Consider the following 18,888-nt stretch of genomic DNA (forward strand, 5'->3'; position numbering starts at 1 on the left):
CTTAGCGGTTAAGTGCGTGCGCTCCACTGCTGGCGGCCCAGGTTCGGATCCCGGGCGCGCACCGACACACCGCTTCTCCGGCCATGCTGAGGCTGTGTCCCACATACAGCAACTAGAAGGATATGCAGCTATGACATACAACTATCTACTGGGGCTTTGGGGGCAAAAAATAAATAAAAAATAAATAAATTCAGTCAGAATCCACCATTATGTTTTATAAGCGACAGCTTTACTGGTTATCCCAGATTGCTCATGTGAATACACTGTGGTATAATCTGCCTGAAATAAACATCCTCCCTGTGTTCTCTCCAGTGCCAAAGTAAAGTGTATTCTGTGTTTATTTTTTTGTTTTGTTTCCAATAACCTAGACATGGTATCTAACTTTTGGAAGGTAATAACTGTTAATGCCTTTTTTTAAGGGTTTCTTTATTCAGATCTTATCATAATTTGTACTCCCAAATCTTTCCAAGTTTGAGGTGCTTGTGGTGACCATCTCATATAAAATATGACTACAAAATTAGGCATATAGGATAAAGTACTATAGAGTAAGAGATTAACACTTATACTGGGAATTGATACACTTTTTATGTAAAGGGCCAGCCAGTGAAAATATTCAGCCTTGTGGGAACACATAGTCCCTTTCACAACTTCTCAACCCTGTCATTGTCATTCAAAAGCCATATACCATATATAAATGAACAGGTGTGACTGTGTCCCCAAAAACTTTATTTTCAAAACCATGCTGTAGGCAAGATTTGGTTCAAAGGCCATAGTATGCTGACTCTTGATCTATACTAAAGATTTAGTTCTTATAGACACTGTAGTTGAGAATTATATTCTTAGTCTTGATCAACTTTAATAGATTTCATTACCAGAAGAATTTCTGAATTTCCTTATTCTACTGAACACTTCTGCTTAAGAAAGCAAACCATCTTTCTGGCCATCTTAAACAGCTACATATATTTCTCCATCATTTGGCTCTCTGCCCATATGAAAAGAACAAAAGGAAGAATTTAAATGACTCTCTTTTTCCCCTATAAACCGAACATATTGGCCTCAGATCTTTGTTAAGGGAACACCAGGAGAAACACTAATTGTACTTGACTAACAAAAACAAAAGTCCTCCACTTTCTTGGATGAGCTAAACATCTTGATTAAACCGGAGATCAGAGAAACATCAAAAATAAATCAAATGCTCTAGTAAATCGCTTAAATTCTCACAAATCTCCTCCGTACCACTCAAAGTTAACTAATTTAATTCTGATCTCCCTGTAAGAGAAATGTTAATCCAAGGAAACATTTCCTCTCCTCAGATTTCAGGACCTGTATTTTTCTCCTTCCTCTCACTGTCTGTATTTGTCAGACTGTTCCACATGGCAAGAAATAGAGACCAGCTCAGGTCATCTTGGTTAATGGGGATTTATTTTAAAGCTACATGGGAAGTAATGAGGATGGGAAAAAGTCTCAGGAACTGAGCAGGCAGGTCAAATGAAGAACTGGAACATCGTTCATCACTGTTCTGAGCACCATAGCTCTAGTCTGCTGTCAGCTGCTCTCGTAATCCAGCCCTGGCTCCAATAGTCCCTCGTACTTGTGCCTCAGTTCTTCCCATTTCCTTTCCTTCTAATTTTCTGCTTGGCTAACAACTAAATTCTATCTCCTCTCTATATAATTTATAGCTTCCATTTTCTCTTAGCTTCCACTGCCTCAGTGTCCCTACTACTGTATGCTTTCTACTTATTGCCTGCTCTAAGTTTATCTATCATTCCGGCCACACACCTATGTTTCCTATTCAAACTCTGTAGGGGAAAGGAATTGATTGGGTCTATTAGTCACTGTAGAATACAGAGGTTCTGCACCAGAACAAATCGTAGATAGTGACCAAGATGGTGCCTTTGGTTCTGGTGCCTATTGCTGGGTAATCAAATGTGGTCCAAGTCACAGGATAATATGATACAATGAATGGATACCTATGGGTAAGGAAAACCTCACAAATGGAGTTGTGGGCGTGACAGACTCAGGCATTATGTCCTATCCAGTATGCCTTTATTAGTCCATGAAAATACTTAGAAAAAACATAAAGGAAAAGAAAAATATTTTCCTTTAGAAAAACTAAATACATTCCATGGATTTTTAAATACACCTTTCTTATAAACAGGTGGAATATTTGTCTAAATTCAAGAACAAATTAATTTTCATTTGTTTACTTTATGTGATTATTTATAATGTTTAATATCTGTAGAGTTCTGGGGAGCTTGTTTCTATTTTTGTTTTGTAATTTTAATAAGTTTAGGTTTTAAATGAATCTTATAGAGCTTGGTCTCTGTGGGAATTAGAAAAGTTTTGTGTTTTTTTTAATGTCAGGAAAAGTGCACACTGATGTTACTACTAATGAAGGTGTATGTTTAAAAAAATACTGAGAAGTCCTTTATACTTTTGTGTTTGACTAACACTCTATATGCCTTAAAGCAAATGTTATTACATGATAATTATATTACCTGTATCCTACAAGAATTTGTTGAAAAATATTGTGAAAGGAAAACATAGCTAGCCTTGAAATAGTTAATAAGTTAATTTTGTGCTGAGTTTAAAAATTCATATCAAAATTATGTTTTAACTTATAAAATCTTGCAATCATCCAAACCATTTTATTATCACAACTCATGAATAATCATGACAACAGGTATAAACATGTAAAACCTGTTTTACATTTCCATTTAAAATTTTTATTTATTTATCTGAGCATATTCAATTGGGATCATTTTCCTAATTGGCATTCCAAAGGAAACTATTATTTTTTTCAACAATTCATTAAACAGGGTAAATATCCATGTTTGTCGCTACAACAGATAGGCCAAATAATCAATAAACATTATAATAGCTCTATAAAATATTTTTGTAAATACTCAGTGACTGATCACTTCTGCCTAAGTCAATTCCAGAAGAGCTACAGAATGGAGAGGAATTTGGATACATCATCATGTTGCGGCCAGTTGGCTCGACAACCTGGATCAAGGAAAGAGTACCATCTGTGGAATCATCAAGGTTTGTTTACAGAAATGAAAGCATCATCCCCCTCTCTCCCTTTGAAGTCAAAGTGGGTGTATATAATAATGAAGGAGAAGGATCCCTGAGTACCATGTCTATTGTCTACTCCGGGGAAGATGGTAAGTTGCAGTCAGCACTGGGTTGGTCCTCTTTGAGACCGTATGGCTATTTTGCATTCATTTTCCGTGAACCACTTTGCTGAAGTTGGTTGTGTCTTTCTCTGGATGGTAGAACCTCAACTGGCCCCAAGGGGAACTACTGTCCAAAGTTTTTCTGCTTCTGAAATGGAGGTTTCATGGAATGCTATTGCCTGGAATAGAAACACTGGAAGAGTGCTGGGCTATGAGGTAATCCACATTAATTTCACTTTTCCTTGTGAACATGCCAGCTAACAACACAATAGTTCCTGTCTAACAGTCTTATACTACTAACCTAGTTCTTAGTATATAATAATGTAAGTCTAAAGTTACAGAGGGGGATGAGTGGAGGGATCTTTTTTTCCCTTTTTTTTATTGAGGTAAAATTGGTATATAATATTACATAAGTTTCAAGTATATAACATTACACTTTGATATCTGTGTACACTACAAAGTGGTCACCACCAAAAGTCTAGTACCATCCACCACCATATAATTGACTCCCTTCACCCATTTTGCCCACCCCAGCCTGCTTCCTCTCTGGTAACCATCAGTCTGTTCTCTATATCTGTGAGTTTGGTTTTGTTTTTGTTTTGTTTGTTTATTTGCTTTGTTTTTTTAGATTTCCCACAGAAGTGAGATCATATGGTATTTTTCTTTCTCTGTCTGACTTATTTCACTTAGCATAATACCCTCAAGGTCCATCCACGTTGTCACAAATGGCATAATTTCATTCTTTTATATGGCTGGGTAGTATTCCATTGTATATATATACCACATCTCGTCTACCCATTCATTTTCCAGATGATCTTAAGCAAGCAAATTGACAAATGGTAGCATTTAAAAAGTGATCAGCTTATTATCTTTTTCATTTATTCAAATTGCAGTCATATTGGTTTTTGGGGGAGAGGAAAACATCTAGTCCTCAATGATCTTAAACCACAGAAGAATTTCACTGGGAAACCTGCTCTGTGAATTAGAGTACAACTTGAAAAGAATTAGTTATCTTGGAAAAGACAGTTAAAAGTGATATGAAAAAATCTAGATTCCCCTAAATCTGTCATTTATAGTCTATATAGAACAAGGAAAATCACTTCACATTTATGGGCCTTCCTTCTCACAAAGTTTAAGGGATGAGTCTTATTAATCACTTACTGTTCCTTTAACTTGTAAATCCAATGTTTCACAAAATGGGTAACATGGTTTATTTTATTTTGGAATTAGACTAAAAGTTTAATTCTAAATGTCCCTAATTTTGTCTTGCACTGTTCTTTTTTTTTTTTTTTTTTTCTTTTTACATGAACCTTCTGGTCCAAACAGAAAGTTCTATTCATATGATAGGTGTCTCTGCCACTCTAATCCTAAAATGCCTTATCTATTATCTGAACCCTATTTATTTCTCAAAACTCATCTCTAGTCTCCTCTTCTCTTTGAACTTTTTCCTGATCACTTCCTGATGTTGTCTTTCTTCAAATTTTTATAGTATTTTTTTTCTATATCATTTCTTTCGAATTTATTCTCTGCTGTCTTTTCACATATATATTCTAACCTCTTAACTAGATTATAAGGGGCTTAAAGGCAGGCACCATGCATATTCTCTTTTGTGTTTTTCAATGTGCCTAAAACAGTACTAATCCATAGGAAAGGCTCAGTGTAAGTTGAATTAACTAATTAATCTGTCATTCACAGAACCCTGGAGGAAATGTCAATAGAACAAATTATAACTGAAGTCTTTGACTGGTGCTATGAATCTTGTTTTGGTCTGATTTATATACACTTTGTTAAAGCTGATAACTTTTAGAGATCTCTTGAAAGATTTTATTTTGGTAATTAAAAAAAAAACCAGTATCTCTAATTTCCATTGTGAATTTATGTTTTTTAAATTTCTTCTCTATGAATATTAGACTTTGATTATTCTTCTGCTGTTCTATAACTATTTTAATTAGAAAATATTCTGCCATTTATGCTCCTGTCTTCTTCCCATACCCCACTGTGGTTGATATTTGTTGGGAAACAATGAATTGCTTGTTCTTTGTTTTTAATGACCAGGTCTTATACTGGACAGATGATTCCAAAGAATCCATGATTGGTAAAACTAGAGTCAGTGGAAACGTCACAACCAAAAACATCACAGGGCTGAAAGCTAACACTCTCTATTTTGCTTCTGTGAGAGCGTACAACACTGCTGGGACAGGGCCCGCAAGCCCTCCAGTCAACGTTACCACCAAAAAGTCTCGTAAGTATACATCCCACTGCAGGGACCAGGATTCATCTCTGAATCAAAATATGCCTTTGCTCCATCTCCATTTCATTCCTCCCACCTCATCGTGTTACTGATTGCTTTATTTGGTCAGTTGGTTTGTCTCTTAAAGATGGATAATTCTTGAAATTTTCTGGTAACAAAATAAACTGTTTTGATCTTTTTGGAATTCCAAAAGAGGAAATATTCTGAGTATATACATGAAAGACACAAGAGTGTAATGCTTAAGAACACAGGCTCTGATGCCCTCTCCCAATCTGAGTTCAAAACCTGACCTCCCCTTCTTGGAATGTTAGGGGGTTATTTAACCTTTCAGTCTCAACACGGTCATCTGTAAAATGAGGAAAAAGTATATCTATTTCCCTCAGAGCTTTAGTCAAGATTGAAAGAGAGAATTAATAGAAAGTGTCTAGTACATACTTTAATAAATACTTAGTAAATGGTTTTTTTGTTTGTTTATTTTTGTTTTGTTTTATTTATCATTTGAGTCCATACAGTATACTCTGATGTGATCCTAGCACTGTCAGAAAACTAGATCTGTCCTTCTAGGATATCTTATCACTGCACTTTACTTGGAAGCCCCTGAAATCCAAGAATTAACTTTTCTGCTTCTTTTTATCTCCCTTAATAATCAGCCAGGTGTCTTTCACATAGGCCGGACCTGCTAAATAAAGGATGAATAGTTGAATGCTGCTGCCTTTGTCCTATAGCTGAGATGGAATTGCATTGCACAAATATTCCATGCTGAGACAAAGTAATAAATATGGAAAAGTTTGATCAGATATGACTTAGTAATAGCTACAATATGTACTCTTTGTGATTGCATAATATTTATATATTCCTTATATATTGCAAGTGAACATAAATTACTTGTTAGTAGGCTTTTTAAAATACATTCTTTCTTTGGTCTCTGAATCCTGATCAAAGAGTAAAAAATATAGTTGTTGAGTTTTGAGAAAGACTAAGACATGAATTCAACAAACAGGAAAACTAGAGCTTGCCTTTAAGTGCTGTATTCTTATTTCTCCTGTGTTTTGAAAAAGAATCCATGATTGAAAAGAGCTTGAAAATCCAGTGATATAAAGTTTTTTCCCATATAAATATATTTGTCATGTACAAAAAGAACTTAAAAATCATCTCAGTTAATAGGCCTTTGATTATAGTGTATCATCCACTTACGTCCACATCACTGGGCCAGCAGTCAGAGACTTGTGTTCTAATTCTAGATACATTGCTGACTCGTGACCTGAAACAAGACAAGATGTTCCATTTTTCTGCTTTAATTTTCTCATCTGTTAAATGAAAATACTCTCTGCCTTTACTATTTTCCAAACTTATTGGTGAAGCACAAATGAAGTGCCTGATTATAGGAGCACGTTGGAAAATGCAAAGTGCAGTAGAACTGCTAAGGAGGAAATAAACAGATGAACAAAAAACCTCTAGGATCAATCCATTTGAAGGGGAGAGTATGTGTGGACCGACAATCTTAAACCAGCTCTCCTCCAATCCACCATGCTTGAAATAGACTAGGGTATGAGTGATCCTCAAGAATTGGCTAACTAGAGATGTAGTCTATTCCTCTTTCTGTTTTACTCCATGTTGACTGATTCGATGAAGTCATTGCCATATACCTGTATGAATGATTTGCTTCGGTGGTCCTTCTGGAGACTAGCCTCTTTCAGCTAATCTGCAAATCTGGATGGAAATCTCCAATCAATAAGTAGTTTTAAGATTGCCCAGACATTTCCTTCTAGCTGATTGAGAGATGCCAAACTCACAAGAACCCTTGTGTGTAAATCAGTTTCTATCTTGGGCAAAATTAATAGTAATTAGAATTATGAAATGATAGCATTAAAAAAAACTCACAGCAATAGAAAGGATCAATGAAACTAAGAGCTGGTTCTTTGAGAAGATAAAAAAAAATTGATAAACCCTTAGCCAGACTCACTAAGAAAAACAGAGGGAAGACTCAAATAAATAAAATCAGAAATGAAAGAGGAGAAATTACAATGAACACCACAGAAATACAAAGGATTATAAGAGAATAATATGAAAAGCTATATGCCAACAAATTGGATAACCTAGAAGAAACGGATAAATTCTTAGAATCATACAACCTCCCCAACTGAATCAAGATGAAATAGAGAATATGAATAGACCAATCACTAGTAAAGAGATTGAAACAGTAATCAAAAACCTCCCAAAAAACAAAATTCCATGACCAGAGGACTTCTCTGGAGAATTCTACCAAACATTCAAAGAAGATTTAATACCTATCCTTCTCAAGCTATTCTGAAAAATTGAAGAAGATGAGATGCTTCCTTACTGATTCTACAAGGCCAATATTACCCTGATGCCAAAACCAAAAAAGGACAATATAAAGAAGCAAAATTATAGGCCAATATCGCTGATAAAAATAGATGCAAAATTCCTCAACAAAATATTAGCAAATTGAATACAATACATTAAAAGGATCATGCACCACGATCAAGTGAGACTTATTCCAGAGATTCAGGGATGGTTCAACATCTGCAAATTAATCAATGTGATACACCACATTAACAAAATGAAGAATAAAAATCACATGATCATCTAAAGAGACGCAGAGAAAGCATTTGATAAGATCCAACATCCATTATGATAAAAACTCTCAATAAAATGAGTATAGAAGGAAAGTACCTCAACATAATAAAGGCCATATATGACAAACTCACAGCCAACATCATACTCAATGGTGAAAAACTGAAAGCCATTCCTCTGAGAACAGGAACAAGACAAGGATGCCTACTCTTACCACTCTTATTCAACATAGTACTGGAAGTTTTAGCCAGAGCAATTAGGCAAGAAAAAGAAATAAAAGGGATCCAAATTGGAAAGGAAGAAGTAAAATTCTCACTATTTGTGGATCACGTGATTCTATATACAGAAAACCTAAAGAATCTGCCAAAAAATTATTAGAAATAATCAACAAATACAGAAAAGTTGCAGCGCACAAAATCAACATACAAAATCAGTTGAGTTTTTATACACTAATAAAGAACTAACAGAAAGAGAAGTCAAGAATATAATCCCATTTAAAATAGCAACAAAAAGAATAAAATACCTACATATAAATTTAACCAAGGTGGTGAAAGACCTGTACACTGAAAACTATAAGACATAATTGAAGAAATCGAAGAAGACATAAAGAAATGGAAAGATATTCCATGCTTATGGATTGGAAGAATAAGTACAGTTAAAATCTCCATATTACCTAAAGCAATCTACAGATTCAATACAATCCCAATCAGAATCTCAATGACATTCTTCATGGAAATAGAACAAAGAATCCTAAAATTTATACGAAACAACAAAAGACTCCAAGTAGCCAAAGCAACCCTAAGAAAAAAGAACAAAATTGGAGGCATCACACTCCCTAAATTAAAATTATACTACAAACCTGTAGTAATCAAAACAGCATGGTACTGCCATAAAAAAAGACACACAGATTAATGGAACAGAATTGAGAGCCCAGAAATAAACCCACACATCTATGGAAAGCTAATCTATGACAAATGAGCCAAGAACATAACAATGGAGAAAGGAAAGTCTCTTCAATAAATGGTGTTGGGAAAACTGGACAGCCACGTGCAAAAGAATGAAAGTAGACCATTATCTTACACCATACGCAAAAATTAACTCAAAATGGATTAAAGCCTTGAATGTAAGACCTGAAACCATAAAACTCCTACAAGAAAGGATAGGCAGTACACTCTTTAACATCAGTCTCAGCAGTATCTTTTTGAATACCATGTCTACCTGGTTAAAGGAAACAAACAAATGAAATAAACAAATGGGACTACATCAGATTAAAAAGCTTCTGCATGGCAAAGTAAACCATCAACAAAATGAAAACACAACCCACCCACTGGGAGGAAATATTTGCAAATCGCATATCCAACAAGGGGTTAATTTCCAAAATACATAAAGATCTCATACAACTCAACAACAAAAAAAACAAACAGCCTGATGGAAAAATAGGCAGAGGAGGGGCCCACACGGTGGCGCAAGCGGTTAAGTGCACACGCTCCTCTGCAGAGGCCCGGGGTTTGCCGGTTCGGATCCCGGGCGTTCACCGACACACTGCTTGTCAAGCCATGCTGTGGCAGCGTCCCATATAAAGTAGAGGAAGACGGGCACGGATGTTAGCCCAGGGCCAGTCTTCCTCAGAAAAAAGCGGGGGATCAGCATCAGATGTTAGCTCAGGGCTGATCTTCCTCACCAAAAAAAAATAGGCAGAAGATATGAACAGACATTTTTCCAAAGAAGATATACAGATGGCCAACAGGCACATGAAAAGATGTTTAACATCACTAATTATTAGGGAAATGCAAATTGAATCTACAATGAGATATCCCCTCACACCCATCAGAATGGCTATAATTGTCAAGACAAGAAGTAACAAGTGTTGACGAGGGAGGACGTGGAGAAAAGGGAACCCTCATACACCGGTGGTGGGAGTGCAAACTGGTGCAGCCACTGTGGAAAACAGTATGGAGATTTCTCAAAAATTAAAAAATAGAAATATCATATGATCCAGCTATTCCACTGCTGGCTATTTATCCAAAGAACATGAAATCAGCAAAGAGATTTCTGCATCTGTGTGTTCATCGCAGCATTATTCACAATAGCCAAGACATGGAATCAACCCAACTGCCCATCAATGGATGAAAGGATAAAGAAGATGCAGTATATATATACAATGGGATACTACTCAGCCATAAAAAACTGACAAATCCGTGCCATTTGCAACAACCTGGATGGACCTTGAGGATATTATGCTAAGCAAAATAAGTCAGACAGAGACAAATACAGATGATTTCACTCGTATGTGAAAGGTAAACAAACACATAGATAAGGAGAACAGGTTAGTGGTTATCAGAGGAGAAGGGGCTGGGGGGGGAGAATGTGGGGAATAAAGAGGCACATATCTATGGTGATGGATAAAAACTAGATGGTGAACACAGTGCAGTCTATACAGAACTATAATAATGTACACCTGAAAATTATACACTGTTATAAGTCAATATGACCTCAATAAAGAAAAAAAGAATTCCACACACCCCATGAGAATAGTCTTCAACACACACACACACACACACACACGTACACACGGAATAGGACAGTTATGAGTGAATTTTATTTATTGACCAGATTTTGTTTTTCGCTTTTTCACTTCAAAATAGGTCCAGTAAACTTTTTCAGTCTGTCCCACTTAAAAAAAAAATTGCTGATTTGTATCGTGATAAACCGACAGATATTTTAGTACAGTTGTTGAGCCAATACTCAAGTCATCTCATATTATGTGTAACCCCATTGACGAGTTTAAGGTGGGCTGAGACCTGAACAATAAACTATTTACTTCAAAAAGATATATTTATGTGTTTGTGTGTGTCTGTGTATGTATATATAATATGAAAATGACTATATATATACACACATACATATATACACACATATATATACATATATATATACACATATATACACACACATATATATAATCTTAAAAAGAATTTTTTTTTCTGTAACCTGAATTTGCTAGTTTGATTGTCCATGCAACCTAAATAAACCATGTGTCAGTTTGTGCTAACCTATTCTATGTGTTTAAGCAGAAAACTTGTTTTTGACATGATAACATCAGGTTTGTTCAGTCAACCCACTAGTTCTTCCAGTGGGCTTGACTGAAATTTGGATTAAATACCAAGAGCAATATTAATTGTTTGTCTGAAATGTTAACACGTGATCAGCCTCATCAAAGAGTGGGGGACATATCCTTTGAAAACAGTTTAATTAACACAAGTAAATTTACTCAAGATAGAGTGCTAGAATACATCTATTGAGAGAAAATTGAGATGAGTCAGAAAATTTAATGTGAAGTTCAGTGTTTTTTTAACCATCCATCTTCTTTACTGACTTAATCAAACAAATAAAAACACTTATAATTCCTAATTTCTTTTATGGCAAACTTGTTTCAGTATTTCTTAAATTTGGTTTCACCGGCCTGTATGCCTCAGTGTCATTGTCTAAATAGCCAACAAAGACTTGAGAATGAGAAGGTTCTACAAGTCTCCTTATCATCGTATTTGAATAGCAATCAAACCTCTAATTTCATTCTTTTAGCATTCTATATCACTGACATTGTGAAAATAGAATAAAAACTACTTTAGTCTTCTATTGTTGCTGCTCAAATTACTACAACTTAGTGATTTAAAATAATGCAAATTTATTATTATACATTTCTAGAGATCAGAAATCAGAAATGAGTTTCAAGGATTGGAAATCAAGGTGCAGGCAAGGGCTGTCTCCTTTTGGAGGCTCTAGAAGAGCATTTGTTTCCTTGCATTTTCTGGTTTCTAGAGACCATCTACATCCCTTGGCTTGTGACAGCTTCCTCTATCTTCAATGCCAGCAGCATAATATCTTCAAATCTCCCTCTAACTCTGACCCTTTGCTTCTGTCATCAAATTTCCTCTGACTTGGGCTCTCTGGCCTCCTTCTTTCCCTCCTAAGGGTACTTGTGATTACACTGAACTCACCTGGAGAATCCAGGATTGTTTCTCCCTCTCCGGATCCTTAACTTAATCACATCTGCAAAGTCTCCTTTTCTATATAAAGTAACGTATCCACCGGTTCTGGGGATTAGGACCCGGACATGTTTGCAGTGCCCTTATTCTGCCAAATTCTGTTACAAAATATTGAGCACTTCTATGTCCCAAGCCCTGTGTTCATTTTCTATGTACATTATCTCACTTAATTATTACAACAAATCAAGGAGTTCGGATTTTAATTCCTAGATCTAAGAAAACAAATGCTTAGAAAGTTTTTGTTGTGGCATCTGTCTAACTGACATGGATTATCTAAATCTCTTCATCCTGTGAATACTGTGCTAGTTTATAATCTTCATCTCTAACCATCTAAATTTTCTCTCTCCCTCCAGACTCTCAAATCTTCAGTCCAAACCTCAAACTGCCTTGAGATTTTTCTTCCTGAAATGGAATCATATCCTCTTCTCCTTCCAAAATTTCCTTGTCTTCCTTTATTCCAGAGAACAAAGACCAAGAGAAGGGTGTACCAGATTTTTCACGGTCTGTCCCAAACTTCCTTTCTGTCCCATTCCTCATCTAGCCCCTGCTGCACCAGACTTACTGATCTTCTAAGTTCAACATTCACATATCTGACTTTGTGTATTCTCTCAGTTTGCAGTGCCCCTGCCGTGCCTATAAACAGTCAAATGATCTTTTCTACTGATGTATAAGTTTCCCTTTAATGTGTTTGCATTTTTCTGGGTGTTCCAACAACTTTGGCTCATTATGAGATAGTGTTGGAAAGAGATAGAAAAGGAACATCAGAGAGAAAGTTGGATATGAATCCTAGCTCAGCCACGTATTACCCGTGTGACAGGTCTAAATACTTGATAACTCAGAATCCATTTTCTCATATGAAAAACAGGGATGGTGATACCCATTCTAGTGATGAGTCTGAGAACTAAAAGATATTATGTACACCAAGGTGACCCAGAGGCTGCCATACAGCAAGAGCTCAGTATGTGATAACATGTATTATATTTCTTCTTTAGAGGTGATTTTGCTTTCTTTGCATTTCTTAAAGTAGGAAAGCACAGCTACTTTCTACTTTCTTGCTCTTTATAAATTTGTTGCAGAAATTTTCTTCAAGGGTCATGGAAGGACATCCAAAGCAAGGATGAGAAATGACTTTAATGAAACATTGAAGGTAGCTCTGATTCCAAGTGCTATCCCTGGATCTAACTTTGATTTTCCATGTCCTTGAGATGACATCAAGATTACCTCTGAATTGTGGTGACAGCAAAAAATTCTGCATCTGTCACAAACCCACACTGTCACAGTCTAGATTTTCAATATGAGATTTGATCATTCATTGTAAATTCTGAGAAAGCAGAGCTCCCATTTACCGAAATCTCTGCCTATTCTGATTGGGTAAGCTAAACAGAAGACAGAGCCTTTTTTGGGAAATATGATGATTCATTCACTCAAGAAAATAATGCCTCCCATGAGCTATGCACAGGGTTAGGTGCCTAATGGAGATTAAACTAGGCAAGATCTCTGCCTTTAGGCAATTTCTCTGTTAGTGGGGAGTCAACCTAAAACAAGAAAAAAAAATGAAATAATCATTAATTATAAGAAATACTATGAAGAAAATAAATATGAGGCTGAGATATACATAAAAGGAGCGTCTATATGGAGAAGGCTACATATTTCGATATGACATAAGAAATGAAAAGGAGCTAGTGAACAAAGGAATCTCCAAACAGAAAGAACAGCAAATGCAAAGCTTCCTAAGTCTTTGTTATTATTGTTGCTGGTGATGACAATAGCCTTATTGTTTCTTAAAAGTAAATATCTGTGGTTTAACAGTAAGTATCATAGCTTAGTGAAAATGTGCATTTCCAAAAGATAACTGAGGGGCACTGCAAATATATTGTGATCCACACAGACATCACTTAAATGGAACTTAGATTTACAACCAAAGGGAAAAACTATTTACATCAATTCCAAGAGGAAAAAAAAAAAAAAAAGCACTACTTATATAGAAAGAAGTATTCAGATCCAGAAACAGAAAGTGTTGCAAATTTTCGTTCAATTTGGCCCCTGACGTTGACTGACTAGCACTCCGTACTGGATTATTCTTGCTGTAAATATGCAATCAATCCATATTTAGACATAAAGGAAGCATTAAGCTTTTATTTCATCTTGCACTTATGTTCTTTCTCTCTTGCCCAAATGTCAACCCCATGCTGTTACTTAGAAGTGTAACATAAGAAGTTGTTTTTGAATTGAGTTCACAGTGTGAACTACAGTTGAATATAAATGCCATCTACAGAAAAATTGATCACAGGGAAACCATTAGAGCTGTGGAGGGCTAGTTTAATGTTGCTCTGTCATTTGATTAATAGAAAATGATTTAGTCTTTGGAAATTGCCTGGAAAGATTAAGAAAAAAAATGGAAAAGTGCTTGTTTGTTGAGTTTACCATTGGCCAACTCGGTACAAATATCTCTGGCGTGTGTTTCCTAATATCCATGTGACAGTGTTTTGGTTTTTCAAGGTAATAGAAATTTCAATTTCATCATAGTTATCTGCAATTCAGTTGATCAAATACATCAAGCTCATGAAACCACAACTGTTAACAGTGTTCTTATTAAGGTAATGGCTTTCTAAAGTAGCTTTGGAAACTTTTTTTAAAATACTAGACAAAAGGCATTCACATTGGAGTCAAACTCATGGACAAAGATAAGAAAGGGGATAGACTATGAGAACTTCCCAGATAATTAGCTGAGACTCAACCACTTTATCCGCCTTTCAAAAAGCTTATAAGAACCCAAGTAAGAGCAATATTATTAAGGGAAAATCTTGAACATACACTAATTAAATTTAAGAAGTGAATCATTTGCAAACTTTGGAATTGTATTATTAGTAATAAACTACTTTGAACACAATGGAAAAATTGATTATGTTAAAACACCGCAGTGGAGAACTGCTACTCTTAGGAAAGAGAATGAACAGTTATCGAGCTTTTTAATATGTACCACTAACCAAATGAGGAATGTTTCATATTTTATTTCATGTAAGGTAAAAATCTTATAAACTAGGAGGTTTTAATCTCATTCCAAAGATGGGAAAACCAGGTCTCTTGGAAAAGACTGGATACAGATTCAAGTTTCTCTGACTTCAATGCCCAACTCTTTCCACCTTCCAAGTAGCAAGAGGGGTAAAGCATTCTAAATAATCTATACAATTGGCCATTCATACCAAGAGTTCATTCCTTATAGAACTCTTCTCATAGAATGCCTTACTTCCGATTTGGAAAATGAGGAAACAAATGCAAACATTTCAGGGTCATTGCCATAGTCCATGTAGTTGGTAGAGGGCAGTTTCTCTGTCTCCCAGCCTGGAGCTTCACCAATGGATTCATAATGTTGAAAACAGTACTTTTTCTCTAAACAAACAAAACAGACACAGCAACAGATGAAAACCTCAGTATCCCTCACTGCCAGTGACATCAAAGGAGTGAATTTATATTTTCTCTGTATTTATTATATGATATTGTTAATGTTAGTGCTTCATTTTAAAGAACAGAGATAAAAGGTGTGTGTCACAAGAGGATGCTAGATATTAAAACTATGATATCTTGTGAGAATTTTTATATTGTCTTTGTTGTAGCTGAGAAAAAGAGTAGAAATGACACTTTGGGAAAAGATGAGGGAAAATAATTACAAAACTATTTTTGCTGCCATCCAGTCCTTCAGAAATAAATGTATTGACAAGCACACATTGAGTGCTTACTAAGTGCAAAACTCTCAGGCCTTTATTATGATTGGGTTTATATTAACAAGAAGTATACTAAGACATGGTCAATCTGATTGCCCTGACCGTCTTATAAATCCACATGGATTTTTGTAGGTTTGGCCATGGCAATTGGCCTTGATTATAGGATAGCATAATGAATGGATTGACCATATTGTGTGTGTCACCTAGGATCTGCCCACAGCCTAGTACATAATTAACATGACCTGAGAAAATGACACAGGACCCTGAGTAGCTTTTCTTCAGCTGTTTTATTGCACAATCGCTTACATGCCTTCTATACGCCAAGCACTGTGCTAGGGGTTGATAATACAGAGTTGAACAAGGCGCATGCCCTCAATAAATTTAAAGAAACACATGAATAACAATAACTATAATTCAGTATGATAAATCCATACTAAAATATGAACTGAGCCCTGTGGGAGCATAGGGGGAAACATCTTTCTCCCATGTCCCACCTGAGGTGTAAGTGACTGAGTGAACAATAGTGTTACCCCAGTAGGTTTGAGGAGGCAAGAGAATGTATGGTAAAGCAATGTCAGACACGCTGTGACACTTCCAGAGACACACAAGAGATTAAATAGCAGTTGAGTCAAAACTCCAAAAGAAATCATTTCCATTTCCATCAGTGTTATGATGAGTTAAATATTATGTTCATTCAGCTTCACAAATTCAAATAAGATGCCAAAAACATCTTGCTAGATAGTTTTATCTTTGCCTCTGCTTTCCAGCTGACTTATTTTTAATCCCACCAGTTTCTTAAACCTCAAAAATAATCATATGGACTCAAATCTTTCAGAAGCAGCATGTTGTCATGGAGAAACACTAGATTGGGATTCAAGAGACCAGGATTCTGATTTCACTTAGGCACTCATTAGCTGCATGCTTTTGGATAAGTGGCCTTCCAACTTGGGCTCTAGTTTTCTTGTATGTAAAATTTCCCATTTGGACCAGATCCATTACTTTAGAAGGCTGACTCTAAATCCATCTTCCCTTACTTCCCACCACCTTTCTCCCAGACAACATTAATTTCAGCAAACTGAAAGCCACAGTTTGGATTTAGAGTAGATACCTCTTGGGATGATCCCTCAGTTTGTAATGATTTTCCCTTTTCTGGTTCCTAACAGCTCTTTTTATATTAAATGACATGCATCTTTTTCACTATCTAACCACAATTGATTGGGCTAAGACAGACATACAGCCAAATTAAGTCAATCATCAGCCTTCTCCTGGGAACTCTAGCCTGAACTATCTCTGAACAGAGGAGGTTTCAAACCTCGGATACGATGGGCAGTCATGATTTCTGCCGCATACACTAAGAATAATACAGAAGTTGTCTATAGCAAGATGAACATGTAGCAAACACTAGCGTGAGAAGCAGAAAGACAAACTTCTTGGCTTGTTGACATTTTTCTTTTATCCTTCCCGAGGCTATGCTGCATTCTGCCCTGAGTTCTAAGAGATTCCCCTATATCTTTCACAATCTATTATTAATATTTTGCTTAAAGTATCTTGAGTTGGTTGTATTACTTACAGCCAAAATGTCCTAACTAATACAAGATTAAAAAGCAAAAGACTGTTAGGAATGGACACCTCTGTGTTGAAATATATGAAAGGTTTGCAGCCTGAATTTGCTTGACATGGTCGTTGATTGACGGCCAAATGGAGCACTAGATAATGGAGCCCTCCTTCTATTTATACATGGTAAAGTAAACAAACTAAACAGCAATGATTAATAAATTAATACTGGACATGCAGCAAGTCATTATTAATTCATAAGTTTGTCACAAAGACATTCCCAAATGACCAGAATTTGAATGAATTTTTCTTACCCTGATTAGAATTACTATGATATTTCAAACGACGCTGAAAACATTTTAGCTCCTTCTATGCTAATCATCCAGCACTTATTTTTCCTTTGCATGTTGAGGGGTCATACAGTAACCATAAGCTAATTAATATTCATTTGTATCTTTGATTATCTTTTTAAAGCTCCAAGCCAACCACCAGCTAACATTGCCTGGAAGCTGACAAACTCTAAATTATGCCTAAACTGGGAGCATGTAAAAACCATGGAAAATGAGTCTGAAGTCTTGGGCTACAAGGTGAGTATTTAGTTTTTCCTTTAATCATATCAAGTAAGTTACTAAGGAACCAGAAATGTCACAACCAAATAGGAAATACATTTTATGCATATGGAAATATAGGAATCTTTTAAAAAATGTTTTGAAAATACTCAGCATTGCTGCTTTCAAATTCTTCATTGAAAAGTTTTATATTCTAAGGTCAGTAACATGTCATGGAGCATCAAGAAATAAAATTCTATAGTATGTAATATTTTTTCTTCAAGTGACTCCTCTTGCCGTCAAAAGATAATGGTATATGTGGGTCATAAATGTGAGATGAGAATGAGGTGAAAGAATATATTCAAATAGAATTTCTAGGACTTAGGTTGCTGTAGGATGTGATCTTTTAACAACATAAAAGTAATGTAACAAGAGTATAGTCAAATACCCAGAGCAGATCATTTCCATTGGTGGTAATGGACATCATCTCCTGGCAAATGCATATACTCAGACATTTGAAATGGGTCCAAATCAACCAGTGACTTTTCACAGCAAGCTCCAAAGATTATAGCCTCAAGCTATTTAATTAGTAGAGATAAATCTATTCTCATTTCAGAAGCATTGGCCAAAAAGGAAATCTTTTTCTTAGCAACTAAATTCAAAGAAAAGGCGTGGACTGGATATTTCCTTCTGAGGAGTACAGCATTTATAAAGATATGACTTATAGTGTTCCACAAGAATGTCTGAACCTTAGAAAAGCAACATGTCCGTTTAACTTGATTCACCATTTTATTCAGATTCTATACCGGCAAAACAGACAGAGTAAAACTCATATTTTGGAAACAAACAATACGTCAGCTGAGCTTCTGGTTCCATTTGAAGAGGACTACTTGATTGAAATAAGAACAGTTAGTGATGGTGGAGATGGAAGCAGCAGTGAGGAAATTAGGATTCCAAAAATGTCAAGTAAGTTGAATCACCACTGCTGTTGTA

General features: G+C 35.7%; 1 protein-coding gene across 1 annotated transcript in view; it reads left to right on the forward strand.

The window, feature by feature from the left end:
* CNTN6 (contactin 6) overlaps positions 1-18,888 on the forward strand; it is a 290,271-nt gene that overhangs the window by 270,411 nt on the left and 972 nt on the right. Inside the window, 5 exon segments of the mRNA XM_087431359.1 lie at positions 2,933-3,167; positions 3,280-3,395; positions 5,235-5,421; positions 17,822-17,934; positions 18,693-18,861. Of these exon segments, the coding sequence (XP_087287485.1) occupies positions 2,933-3,167; positions 3,280-3,395; positions 5,235-5,421; positions 17,822-17,934; positions 18,693-18,861 (820 nt within the window).

This window comes from Ceratotherium simum, chromosome 5, assembly GCF_057802395.1.
Source record: "Ceratotherium simum simum isolate JZ-2026a chromosome 5, ASM5780239v1, whole genome shotgun sequence".
In the NCBI taxonomy this organism is placed as follows: Eukaryota; Metazoa; Chordata; class Mammalia; order Perissodactyla; family Rhinocerotidae; genus Ceratotherium; species Ceratotherium simum.